Below are 14,147 nucleotides of genomic sequence, written 5' to 3' on the forward strand. Positions count from 1 at the left end.
AAATCTTCTTCTCCAGACTCAGAGGTACTACAGTCATTTTCTCTGCATGTAAAGAAAGATCATCAGGGGCTTTACTTAAATTGTAAATTTCAGGACCTCCGAGCTGTTCATTCTCCCTTGAGGAGGGGGTAAAGTTTACTATAGTTTATATAGGGAAATAACACTTTTGGGTATATTTTGACAACTTTCTGTACGAAATTATTTTTACTTGGTGAGAATTATCCTTGGAAGAAGATGGTTTCAAATTGTAAAATTGAAATTCCTACCCCAACCCTAGGGGCCAGGGCAGGGCCCCAAAGGGAAAATTAACCAATATTTCAAAAAAATTCTCCTCCAGACTCAGAGGTTCTACATTTTTTTTCTCTGCATGGAAAGAAAATCATCAGGGGCTTTATTTGAATCGTAAATTTCAGGACCCCCGAGCTATCCATTCTCCCTTGGGGAGGGGGTAAAGTTTACTATAGTTTATATAGGGAAATAACACTTTTGGGTATATTTTGACAANAATAAAGCTACCAGTACCTATGATATAACTCAGGTGACCGCTAAGGCTCTAGTTTGTATGATAGATCTGACAATTTGTTCAGATAAACTATAGGATGGTGATAATTTTCACAACAATTTGTAGTCTTTAAAAACTTTCAAAAAAGCATTTACAGGAAAAATTAAATAAATTATAAATACAAATAACATATACTAGTAGTAAATGGGGGAGGGTTTCCCCCGGATCAGGACAATCTCTATTCCCAAGCCCTTTGCAGAGAAGAGGCTGTAAGTATTACTGCTTTAGGGGGGCTTTGGGCTTTACCCCAAGCTTTCACAAAGTCCTGTATCTGTATCTGTGAATCAGTATTATAGTTGCCAGTAACATACTAATTATACATAAGGTTTCTACATCTAACCAAGGTTTACAATCATGGAACTACTTGGTATATATATTGGTACACATGTATTGATCAAAATTCAGGATTAGCAAGGATGAATTTTTCTATGTATATGAAAAAAATATTTGTATTGCATAAAGTTTACACCACCAAAGTAATCCACCGTATGGTTAAACTCTGTTTCTGATTTTCTTTTACCGGGTACATACAAGGTTATCTACATGTAATATAAATGTATAATGCATTTCTGTTCCGGAATCAGAGTCGTGTGAAATGGGTCCGATGTGCTCAATAGTGTTCTTAAAGTCCCAAAACTGGTTATTTGTTGTTTAACTAGCTTTTGTGACATTTATTTTTTTCATTTCTAAACATTTATGTTTTATGATTGTATGATGTCAGGATAAAGTCCCTAGACCAACAGCACTCTACTCCCACTCCTTACTACCTAGTAAAATTCAGTGAGGACTATCACAAAATACATATGATATAGTACAGTACTTTTCTCTTTCTAAAGAGAACATGGACCAGCAATAAATCTTATGTGAGTAGTATTAGTTGATACACACTTTTACTTTCGATGTGCAGACGGATCATCTGTGTATCAGTGTAAAAATTTGATGTTAAAAGTCTGATTCACAAGCCCCTGTGATGAAAACCGAATGAATCTGTACACCATTCTGTGTTTCAGCTTTGATGCTAGAAGTCTGTTATGTCAGTCCATGTGATGAAATTCACAGCCACCTGTAATGTTTAATGATTTTTGTTTAAGATAAAAATCAAATTCAATTTCTTTATTAAATTAAAGCTTTTCAGTATACATACAACAATTAAATACAAAGGCAGACACTGCAATAATGCAACAGAGGATGGTTAGAATATAGTTACATACAGTTTACCATTACATCGTGGTCTTTCTTTATTGAGTTACGCCATATATATATAGATTTTCCTGAACATGGTTAATTCCTTTTAATAAGTTGTATATATTTAGTGTATTAGCTTGAAGACAGATGGATTATTTTATTTACGAGTTCCTGTGATAAGAGCAACAGGAGCATTGTCTAGTCAAGAGTGAATCAAACTGGTGTTACAAGGGACAGTACCTACATGTATAACTCAAACACGTTAGCTGCGTAATCTGATCTCGTGCTGCCAGCCCCGGCCAGTAAACTTTATTTCTGTGGTGCTTAATCTTCTCTTCAATCACTTTCAGATTTCATGCAAAAAATTTCACCACCAAGTTCATTTGGGTTTTTACAAATTGTTTCTTCTATCTAACAGGAATATTCTTTTGAAATACTTGCTTAAATTTCCAATTTTATTTTTAAGATTTTTTTGTATTTTTTTCTGTGGAGTTTTTTCTTCATTTATCAGTATTTTTCTATTATAGAATGTTTGAAAACAAAGGGATCTCAAAATTTGTTTGATGGTATGCAAGGTGGTAAAAGAAACAAGAGGCATTAAATTGAGGTTTTACTGATTTTCAAATTACAAACAAATTTTTAATTTTTGTAAAAATATTTGACATTTTCAAAAAAAGAGATTAGATTAAACTACATATCACCAAATTTTTCTTGAATTTATAATTAAACAGATTTTTTTGCTCCATGTTATACTTTGCCTTTGAAATATGTCAGCTTTACCTATTTAGCCATGTGTTTATACCTATATCATGTGATGGTGTCAATTATCAGATTGTCGGTTCAAGATTGAAATCAATATGTTATGAATATGCACTATTTGTATGATGTTTGAAATACCAAATAAGAAAACTAACATACATGTTTTTAATTAAATATTTTTGCTCAGCTACAGCAAAATATGGCAAGTTTATGCCATCGATGGGATGTCATCCATAACTTTCAAAGAGGCATCCTAGGCCTTGATTGGGCCCAATAGGGAAAAAAATAATACTCCAAATATTGCTTAATATGATTAAACTACTTCTTAAGTCAGAGTGAAGGAATTTTGATGCAATTTGGTGTGAAGCATTCCTAGACCAATATTAACGAAAGGTGTGAGACCTTGTAAACAGAAATGTGGAACTATAGGAGAACACCTTGAAAAGACCACTCCCCACTACAGGCCAAGGGAATTCAAAGTTTCAAAAAGAAGGGTATTGCCCCATGGGGTTGAAGCTGTTTGGAAGCTCAAAAAGGAAACGTACTTGTTAACTTGAAGAAATAGAAATTGTAAACCCAAGAAAGATGAAGAGAGAGAGAAATAGAAATTACAACCTGATAGAGAGAAAAAACGAAAATTAGGTAGAAGCACAGGAGGTCTTTATTTATTTGTATTAGGTATTTATTTCCTCATTTGTTCATATCCAGAGGCAAATACAGTAAGTTTTAACAAGATTACCAACACTAGCTAGTCATCACTGTAGGTATGAACCAGATTTTTTTTATCTCGTATACCAAAGATATCTATGAGAGAAAAGGGTATTTTTACTTACCTTGGTGATCTACGTCCCGCTTCGGTGCCGACATTTGTTATCTCTCTAAACCGATACACCACTTGTGAGGATATACGGTGAATAAATAGAGAGAAAAAAAAGTGTTTGAAGAAATTTCTCAACCATCAGTCAAAAGTGGTATTTCGTATTTTCTTACACCGAACATTTACACGTACGGACTTCGAGGGAATCATTTATTCATTTTAAAGTATCTGCTGCACTTCATCTCATCAAACTGAAGAAAGAAAAGAAAAAGCAGTTCTAATTGGAATTTATTTCAAAATGCTTCGAATGGAGTGTGACGGGGAGCTTTGCGTGAAAAAAAAATCAAATATCAAAACAGCGGGCTTAACACATCTCCCTCTGGAATTCCTGCAGTAAGTTTATATCGTAAAATGTTAGTGATTTACCTATAAAATAATATTAAAATTAAAATGCCAAGTACATCTTACTTATTTACTTGTAGACTGTCATATACCTTATATTGTCAAGGTCACATCTAAGTTCAAGGTTAATGACGAATTTTTTTGAGACGAATACACATGACCTTCTGAGGAGAGGTGACATCCGAAAGAAGATCTTACAAGCGAAGCACGATGTATCAGTTAAAGCTGATTCTCGTTGTAATGTTTGATCTCGTCTGAAGGTTGATGAACAGACCTGATACATTATTAGATTATCCATTATACAAACAATTCAGACTGGTATAAGTATGACCTTCAGCATTTTGTTGTTGTTCCTAAACATCAAGTTTATTGGTCAGCGCCACTTAACACAACACTCGATGTCTTACGAATGGATTCAGAGAGAACTTCAATGTGATGAAAACATCAATACAAACACTTAGCGTATTACAGAAATCGTGATTCCACAGGGATCACGTGACCAGGTGTTCATTTCCCATCAATCTGAATTATAAATATCGACCACATGTGACATATACTTAAAAGCATTGCTATTATGTCCAAGTTTTAAAGTGTATGGTAGACTTGTTCCCGATTCCTCCGCTTTTTTGTTTAAATCATCGGGAGCAGACTTTGTTCGAAGGATTACATAGTCTGCTTCTGGGTAGTATCGGCGGTATTTACCTGTTTATCAGCTGTATTTTCACCTGAGGTTAACTATTATTATTATTTACGGGTATGAGACCATAATAATCATTCCAACGGGTCTCCGTGTTGTGCTGGTTTGAACGGAACCATTTCTACACCAACTGCGAGAGCTCCACGTTTAATTGCTACCAACCCCTGCCTTCAAATGGGACACTCGACCGCTTAAGCCTTATATACATGCATTGTATAAGCTAACGAGGAAACGTTAGACCGCGTGACTTTTATTATTTTACTGCCCAAAATAGAGGTCAGTTAATGGTAGACAGTCATGATAAGGACATTAATACTGACCACTGGCCAGCATCTGCTACTGGGCAGATTTTGCATTCCTAATCGTAAAATTGATTTGTATGTGGGCAGTGATATTTACTTTTAATTCCGTAGGTGAATAGGATTATTTGAAAATTAATTATCTTGGCCCAACATGTGTTGAAATTGACAGACTTATTTGAAATGACAGAGGTGTAAATGCTACGGACGCAGATTTACCTCTATCGTCGAAACAACGAGCTGTACATTTGAAGCTGATCATAAAGAATCAGATACAAACGAGACGAAATATTGATGTTACTTACTAATACATCTAAAACTGGACACATGGAGTTATGTTTGAAAGCTTGAATTGGAGGTAGAGTATATTTAGTTTATATTCAGCTACGTGAAAATCTGGCACATTTTATAGGATAACTTTTTTGTCTCATTTTTTAAATAAAACTTGAACACGAGATTTTAAAGAAATGTTAGTTTAATTGATTAAAGTGATTTTTATAACTATATATTTTTATAGTTATATCCTTAGGAAGGAATGGAAGCATTACGAACAAACAGGTATAAAACGTTTTCGTAAATACAAAACAAGGCAGGCACACACACACACACACACACACACACACACCGCCTTATACAGTTTCCGAACTAACATAGTTTCACTGTCAGAAGCATTTCCATACGAATAACACATTGTGTAATGTATCGTTTTTAAACCCTTTTAATATCAGTTACATACAGGTTACAAATAGAGTGTCACTAAAGTAAACTAACAAGAATTCTGGATTAATCGTACTGTATTTACCTTATTGGCCTCAGTAAATAATGCAATCACAAGTTTCATAAGTAGTAGGTCAATAATGGAAATGATTACTGTGCAGTAGCTAAGAGGACTTGTAACTGGTACGAGTTAATACATTCACGTACAATCTCCTTTCGTGTTTAGAACAGAAAAATCAATATTTATTTTAAGTTTATACATTTTCTTCAAAGATTTACAGAAATTGTAATTCCTGACTTGAACTCACTTAATTTCAGAGATGGTCATTGTTATGAAACCGCTTACAGTATAAGTATTTGTGATCGAGGTGAAGCATTCTTGTGGATTTAAACAAATACGTGTGTGCTTGGAATTAATTTTGACGCAATATATTGACGTGGAAAACATTTCAGAAAATGAAAAGAAAAATCTATACATTGGAGATACTTTAGAAGCTATGGAGGTATAGCTATGTGAATGTACTGCTCTTGTCATTCAAAGGGTTCCAAAATACCTGACGTAACTCATACATTAACAAATTTTGGAAACTCGTTCACGAATTCCTTGATGTGTTTACTGACATTTCTGACCTCCACTCACCCCTTTTCTGAAAACAGAGACCAGTATTTTTTTACGGATGCCCATGTTCACACGTACCGCCGGACAATGCGACCGTCAGTAGAAACACACGGTTAACTTGGTTTGAGTCATTTTAGTGTAGACTCGCAGTATTTGTTTTCATAAACATGTTTCATTTATCATGTCAACATTTAACAGTCGATTCATGGCTGAGCATCAAGAAGGAACGCCAAAACCTCTTTTAATTAACAGTAACGCTGTAAACACAACACAGTGTCAGATTTTGTTCGTGTGTCCTTCTTTGACCGGATGTGCAAAAGAGTACACACAGTTCTATTTTCAAGACAGGAAGCTGATGACAAAAGAACTTTCTGTCCCATAGGAGTCGAGGTGCGACATGGCATATGAGCGGACGAAGGCCAAGTATCTCGAGCTTCTAGACCAGAGCAGAAGCTACGATTGGAAAACATGGTTTTACCCGATTGAGATTGGCGCCAAAGGATTACTCGCACACTCTGTGTGGGGAATGCTAAATGTCCTAGGGATCAAAGGAGGCATGAGAAAGCTGAACAGTAGTGCTTGATAAGCACTGTGGTTCCAGGGCCCGGAGAGCGTCAGATGCAGTGAAATTTATTTTTTAGCAAATTGTACACTTTAAAGGTTCAAACCTCTTTGTATGTGTTTACATATATCAACTGTGTACCAATAACAGAACCTTGTTGCACACTTGTAATTATATCAAAACTGGATCAAGAACGGAACCTTGTTGCAAACATGTAATTACTGTATATCAAAAGTGGACAAAAACAGAACCGTGTTGGACCAAGAACTCACAAATAATTGGGTAAACGCACATGCCCTCTGCTTCAATAATAATTTACAGTTTTTAGAGAAAACTTCCAGTTGGCTGTGGGTCAAGAAGGAAGAGACATGGCAGCGTACCACTGACCCGTAGTGCCCGATTAGCACTGCGGTTCCACCGCCTGGAGAGTGTCCTGTGATTAAAGGATAAAACACTTGTTGATGGGCGGCTCCAATCTAATGAGTCAGTGGTTTTGTACTGCACACGCTGTATACAACACATTCAACACTATAATAACGTATTGGTATCGGACAGTGTTTTCCTAGAACACACACACACAAAACATGCTCAATTACAGCAAATATTGATTTGTACTCCTTGTTTTTTAAACACTGCTGTAAAAGCTAGAGGCGATAAAATTGTCTTTGCAAAATATATGATAAATGTTGGAAGACAACTTAATTATAACATCTATTATATTAGGCATTCTTTTGTTTCAAGATAACATCCGCTCTTAATTTTCTAAGGTGACAAATAAGCATATTCTGAATATTTCAAAGAGATCACCTGACCGATATTATATTACTATGTTTTCAAGTCTAATCAATTGTGATATGAGCGAGATCTGTACATGTATATGCTATTCACTTTGTTTTTCCCGACTTTCTAACATGATTATTACAACCGCAAAATTTACGTATTGTGTTTTTTATTTTATTTTTCAGAGTCGCTACGTCGCACGTTATCATTCACGGTTACCAACTACGTCATCCATTGTACACAGCTTACAGAGTCCGCGACGAAAATGAGAACCAACCCCTATTGCTCGCTAACTTGTTCTTCGTTTGGTAACACCCTACTTTGATTTTGCGAGAAGCTCCTTTGGGTATGTGGTCTTAATCTATATACATATGATTACTTCTAGTAAAGTCCACACTGGGACTGAAGCCTTTCATTCAACCATTCTGGTTAAGTTTAAAACATAAAACAGTTTATGTATACTATGTTTTTAGTTACACTATACTGTTAAGCCTATGTACATGTTTAGATCTGCCTGTAACCACAGATAAAAAGTATGGTTGTTTTTCTCTATTAAGTAACGGTTTCTCTATGGGGAAATTTAGGTAAAGGAAAAATCGAAATTAACATGTTTCTTGAAAATTGAGTCCATTGTACTCGATTTACCTTAACAAGTAGTATCCGACGGAAAATGTGTGAATTGGTATGACGACCAATCAGCGTCGTTATGTTTTTTTGTTTTTTTGTCAAAGTTTCTTTGACACTATATACCTTATAATATTTTACTGCAGGTAGGGCGTAAGAATTGTACTTGCTGCCCCCAATTGCATGATCGTAAGAGGCGACTAAATTTGGGACCTTATCTCTTCTCTCCTTTCTAAATAACTTTCTTTTTCCTAATGTCTCCCTTGACAATGCCTCACTTTTGGCCATTTGTTGAGCGTTCGCCCCTGTGAGGAAGGCTTTGGGTTCTGTCCCCTGGCCGAGACATACCAAAGTCTTTAAAAATGGTAGTTTCTACTCCTGCTTAACGCTCAGCAAATAAGGAGTGGGACGACTGGTTCGCCCGTTGTCAGTATAATGTGACCGGGTGGGGCGTCCTGCTGGGTGTCTTCGGCAGTATGTTTCAGTGAGGTAGCACTATAAAGTCGGCATCAGTTCCGCGCTATCACAAGGAGACAAACACGAACATATCGCAGCCTCCCAAAATACACACACAAACACTACACGCATGTATCTTACACGCAGGGGAGGCCGTCCTTAAATGACCTTAGCTGTTAATAGGACGTTAAACAAAATCAAACAAACAAACAAACTTAACAGTAGTCGATTTTTTAATTCAAGGAAGACGATACCCGAGATGTCTGACGACAACCTAACGACAACAGACGAAGGAGACGTCGATTTCCCGCCATTCCTTATCCTCTTCATTGTGTTACAACAAGTAGTGTTCAGCCTTTCCTGTTTTAGCAACATCGTCGTCATCTTCATTTTCACTCGTTACCTCCATCTTCGATCCTTTAAAAACCGTTTCGTCGTGGGGCTCGCCGCCGCCGATTTTTGCACGGGTGTTTCGGTCGGTTCCCAAATTATTTACTTCCTTTTCCCAGAATTGAACGCCGTCAGGGTGGCTTGCTTTATTCGGTATCAAATCGTTGCATTTCTGACGATGACGTCACAACTAACAGCGTCATTTACAACGTTTGACAGATACATTGCAATATGTCATCCTCACAGTTATAGTAAAGTGGTAACCAACGTTACTGCGAACATCCTGGTTACACTACCATGGGTGTATGCCCTGGTTCTAACGTCACTGTCCTTCCTAGGACTAAAGTCATGGTCAGATGATTCCATGTATTGTCTCTATCACCTCATCTTCGAACAGGGCGTTTACTTAGCATCGGCGTTGACCACCGTCTGCTTCAGTGTCGCCTCTTTGATCATGTACATTCGAATTTTACAGGTAGCATGGAAATACTACAACAGAATACGCCCTTCAAATGAAACCAGTCCATATCCCCAAGTCCGTAAGAAATCAACGGAGCGTAATGTTCGAAGTGCAAAGGTCATGGGGATCGTAACGGCGGCGTTTACGATTTGCTGGACGCCTTTTACGGCCTATCAATTTCGGTATGGAGTAGGGTCTGTTGACTTGACCATGGACGACATCAATGTTTCTAACTGGCTTGTTTTCCTTGGAATGACCAATAGCCTAGTGAACCCAGTGATATACGCCTGGCAACGAAAGGACTTCAACACAGTCTGCAAGAAACTTTGTGGTCGAAACGTCGATTGGAGTAACGCGACGGCTGACTTCACGTCCCATGTCTCATCAACGTAAACCATGTTTGTATGGAACATCCTATATTCCAAACGGGTTTATATAAGTGATTCATATAAAAGTCATGATATGTTATTTGTGGCATCGTAATAACGGACAGTTGACCAACGCCATAAATACACAATTGATAAATTATCGATCATATGTTTATCTAACGGTCCTGTCTAGTAACATCGTTTTTGGCATGAGACCCAACTGAAACATGCTATTTACAAAGAGTGCAGTATGCATTGTTTGGTCCACAATCATTGGGCTTTATCCACTTAAACTCTTTTTCTCTCGACATTCGTTATGTACACAAATTGATATGCGCACAAATATCTTTTCTTTTTAGCATTTCGTGTAGTAGAACATGCATGTCACATTAACGACCCCTTCCTTCCGGAAGACATACAATCCAAATGCGATCCATATTACACAATTGTAAAAACAACTCCACTATTCGTTACAACATCTCACTACTGGCCTGAAGATAGACATAAACCAGATTAGTTAGTAATGTATGGGCTTGGAACAATTTGTTATGTGAACAAATTGCTTTCGTTTCTGTGAATAAAGGAGTTCTTGTCATTTGATATGAGCGAATTTGTGTACATTTTAAACTTCAACTACATTTTAAATTAGGGTTTTCACATGTACGATGGTATTCCATGATGGACGGTAGAGGATCTTGAAGTATGTATTTATAAAGGGGAGACCGGGGCAAGTTCGGCCAATTTTTATTAAAGTCGTTCTGGGAAGTATGACAATTGTTGAATTTTATATGTGTGTCATACATTTATTTTGCAGAGAAATTCTATGCCTTTCATGAAAGAATATTTGTCCGTATTTGGAGGAGAAGTATTTAACTTTTACCGGCGAAAGATTGGACGGCGAAATGTTGCCGCTTTGGAGCAGGTTTGGACAGGCAAACTGGGGTAAGGTCGGCCCACGTTGGAATCAGCATAATAATGAGATGCAATCTAAGATCCCTCCCCAAAGCCCTAGCACGAATTGGCAAGGGATCATGAGTTTCAAATTTAGTATAAGCAGTTTTACGTTGACACAATATTATTAAACTATAGCTCGTTCTATCGAGTTCGCCGTTTTAAGTTGACATTTATTGATTCAATTAAAATCGGGCCATGGCCCCGTTTTAAAAAGCATTATTCATTTCTAGAATTATTTGTTTTTTGTCTTCAGTATATTAGTTTTCTGGCCCTAAATGGCTACAATTGTTGATGGGACTCAAAACAAATCAACACAAAAACAAAACGTCAGCCTGAGTACCCGTTCATAAAGGAACGGGAACTATGATAATTTTCATAAGATTGATATTGACTTTTACTGCCAACGTAAATCAGTTCAATGTTCAAAATAAATCAATTATTAAATACAGGATTCACATTTAACTTTCTCTTAGTCCTGATGTACAACCAAATACAGGCGCGCATATAACTGCCTATACGCGACATGCAGGTACAAAAAAAACCACTGCTTGTTGTACCCACTTGCCCTCTGCCAAGGCCCTAGCCTTGACCCGCTCCTAAATGAATCCCCTGTATGATCAAGGGCTCGCTACGCTACTTCTCTAGAATATTGAACTATTCAGGAAAAAACGAGACTAATGATTTTGATAACTTGGATGTTCTTTACAAAAACATAGGGTCTGGTAGCCTGGACATAGTGATGGACGGGTGTAAGTTATTGCATGTGGTCTAAGCTGTCGCGAGCCGAAGGATGCGGGAGGATATTTGATAACAGCTGCAAATAGTTAAATCAATGCAATCCCTATGCAACACAGACAGAATGAACTTGAGTCCAGCCATTAGAAAAATGAGATAGATAATAAATAATAAATAAAGACCGGTCGTAAATACGTAGTCATAAAAAGCACTACGTATAACTTTTTTTCAATTCACCGACAATCCACCGATTAGTCGGAACGACTGACTGTCAATGATCAAAGAAAATAGTAAAATCAGCCTCAACACTAGATTGGTCCAAACTACACAACGTATACACATTGGGTCAGGTTTAACCGTTCGGAGTTTGGATACGATCAATCCGGAATGGCTGTATTTACCTAGTATAGTGTTTAATGTGTAACAAGGGGAACAAAATTTAATTTGAAATTTGAGAAAGATCGGTCTAGTGTTCCTTGGGAAATAGTATCGGTAACAAAATGGAACTGTCGAAAACCAAGATGGCTGCCTGGTGATAATTTCGTTTTTCTGATCAGCCTCAAGAAGAAGCATGCACAATGACGGCCATGCATGGTGAACCTAGATACGTGTGAAATTTGAGAAAGATCTCTCCAATACTTGAAGAAATGTTTATAGCGCTAATAAAATCTAACTCACAAAATTCAAGATGGCTGCCTGTCTTCAAATCCACCTTATGCATAACTACAGACTATGGGGAACTAACCTACATGTGAAATTAAAGGAAGATTCCCTTCAATGCTTTCTGAGATGTAGCACTAATAAACATTAGCTCTTAAAATCTAAAACGGTCGCATGTCGGTCATTTTAGTTTTCAGATCAGTCCGAAAATTCGATATGCTTTATTTAGGACGAAGGAGAGCCTACATGTATAAACAGGTAACCTCTATTTATATCTGAGAAATATCGCTATCATACATCAGCTCATATTTCAAAATGGTCAGCTGTCAGCCATCTAAGTTTTACGATCAGTCCCAAGATACACAACTACGCAAACAAACTTTAACTCTTAAAATTCAAGGAAGCAGCCTGTCAGGCATCTTGGTTATCCGATCTATCCAAATTCCATTTTTACTCTCAAACTTCAACATGGCCACCTGTCGGCCATTTTGGTTTTGAGGTCAGTCTGAAAAAAAACTGATTTTTGTGAACCTACATGTACATGTGAAATTCTAACCAAAGGCCTACGGCTGTATTGTTCTAAATCGTCCAGTTTCAGCCGTAGGTCTTGGTTCTCTAGCTTTATGGCGTCTAGTTCGATCCTTAGGGGTGCCATTTCCTTTTGTATCAAACTCGAGATTTCTTCTACAAGCATGTCTCTGACGGCCACAGCTATATCTTTTATATTATCTGGTGAGAGATTTACATTGTAAGCTTGAGGACTAGGGGCATTGCCCGGGGGATAGCCAACAGTCTGAGGGTAGTGGTTGCCAGGAAGAACGTTGCCGTGGTGAGCTGAGGGCGTCGACGTACCCATCGGGAGGTAAAGACCAGGTGGGCCAGGGTACATAGGATAATTTGTGGGAGGGCTTTCATCGGTAAGTGATCCCTGTCTGGCTTTTTTACTTTCGGGAAGAATTGGAGACGAAGAAGACGTGTTAAAAAATGTTTATTGGAAGTGGAAGCAGAATCCATGGTTAATAGTATGAACACAGCATGTGCATGTACAATTTCACAAACAGTATCTGTCATCTTGGTTTTTGGATCAATTCAAATTCCTATACGCATAAATAAGGACCATGAGGAACCTTCGTGTGACATTGAGAAAGATTCCTCCAATATGCATGTACATTTATATATACTTTCTAAGAAATAACATATAACTATTTAGCTAGCTTTAACTTTCAAAATCATCGGCCATCTCAGTTTTCCCATCAGTCCAAAAACTTAAACATTTGAAATTTGAGAAAGAATTCAGTACACATGCTTGAACTTAATTAATGAGAATAGTGCTAACAAATTTTAACTCTCAAAATTAAAAATATATATATGTACGTGTAGCCGCCTGTCGGCCATCTTTGGTTCATTGGTTCATTGCAGCTGGCACCGTTGTAAGCGTCTGGTCGCTTCTTAAGGTACTTCTTAATAGTCTACTCCACTTCCGGCTGCATTTGGAGACATTAGAGAAGACATTATTTCTCAATACTAGTGAATATTATGTACATGTGCAATGGGTGGTAAAAAAGTTGCATCCTAATTTCATTTGAAATATGGGTATTCAGCTATAAAAAAGGACTAGCAGGCCTGTATAAATCACAAGTCTCCGAAAAAGAGGTTATTTTACTATTTAATAGATATACACACATTGTGATTTACTAGTTTCAGACCTGTCAATGAACTATACTTGAAAGTATAGATATTAAAAGGTTTCATGGGTTAAAAAATGCTAAATTTAAATTGGAGTTAGGGAAGCCTATAATATGTATTTCCGCAGCTAGTTAGTAGAAGTTTGGTTCAAAAATATTGGGGTTATTTTCCCAGTGTTTGTTTAACCTGGTCTTAAAAGAAAACAGGGATTGGGCATTTACCACTTTGTCCAGGGCTTTTTTTGTAATCCAAATAAATGACATCCACTTGCTTGTTTTGGTCTGAAGCTTCTGTCCAGTCGTCAATAGATTCTAATAGTTGTGTGGTGCAAGACTTGCTACTTATAAAACCGTGCTGCTCCATGGAGAAAAGGTTGTTCTTGTCATTGCGTTCCACTATTTCGTCTCTTATTAGT

The 14,147-nt window shown here is 37.2% G+C and overlaps 1 protein-coding gene across 1 annotated transcript; it reads left to right on the top strand.

The window, feature by feature from the left end:
- The first annotated feature begins 8,738 nt into the window (after positions 1–8,738).
- LOC110449891 (mu-type opioid receptor-like) lies at positions 8,739–10,064 on the top strand. Its single transcript, XM_021497036.1, has one exon. The coding sequence runs from the start codon at positions 8,739–8,741 to the stop codon at positions 9,720–9,722; it is 984 nt and encodes a 327-aa protein (XP_021352711.1). The 3' UTR covers positions 9,723–10,064.
- The last annotated feature ends 4,083 nt before the right edge of the window (positions 10,065–14,147 follow it).

This window comes from Mizuhopecten yessoensis, unplaced genomic scaffold, assembly GCF_002113885.1.
Source record: "Mizuhopecten yessoensis strain PY_sf001 unplaced genomic scaffold, ASM211388v2 scaffold4837, whole genome shotgun sequence".
Lineage (NCBI taxonomy): Eukaryota > Metazoa > Mollusca > Bivalvia > Pectinida > Pectinidae > Mizuhopecten > Mizuhopecten yessoensis.

Bases quoted from the DNA above. Each gene is read 5' to 3' on its own strand.
- LOC110449891 (XM_021497036.1), top strand. From the start codon at position 8,739: ATGTCTGACGACAACCTAACGACAACAGACGAAGGAGACGTCGATTTC.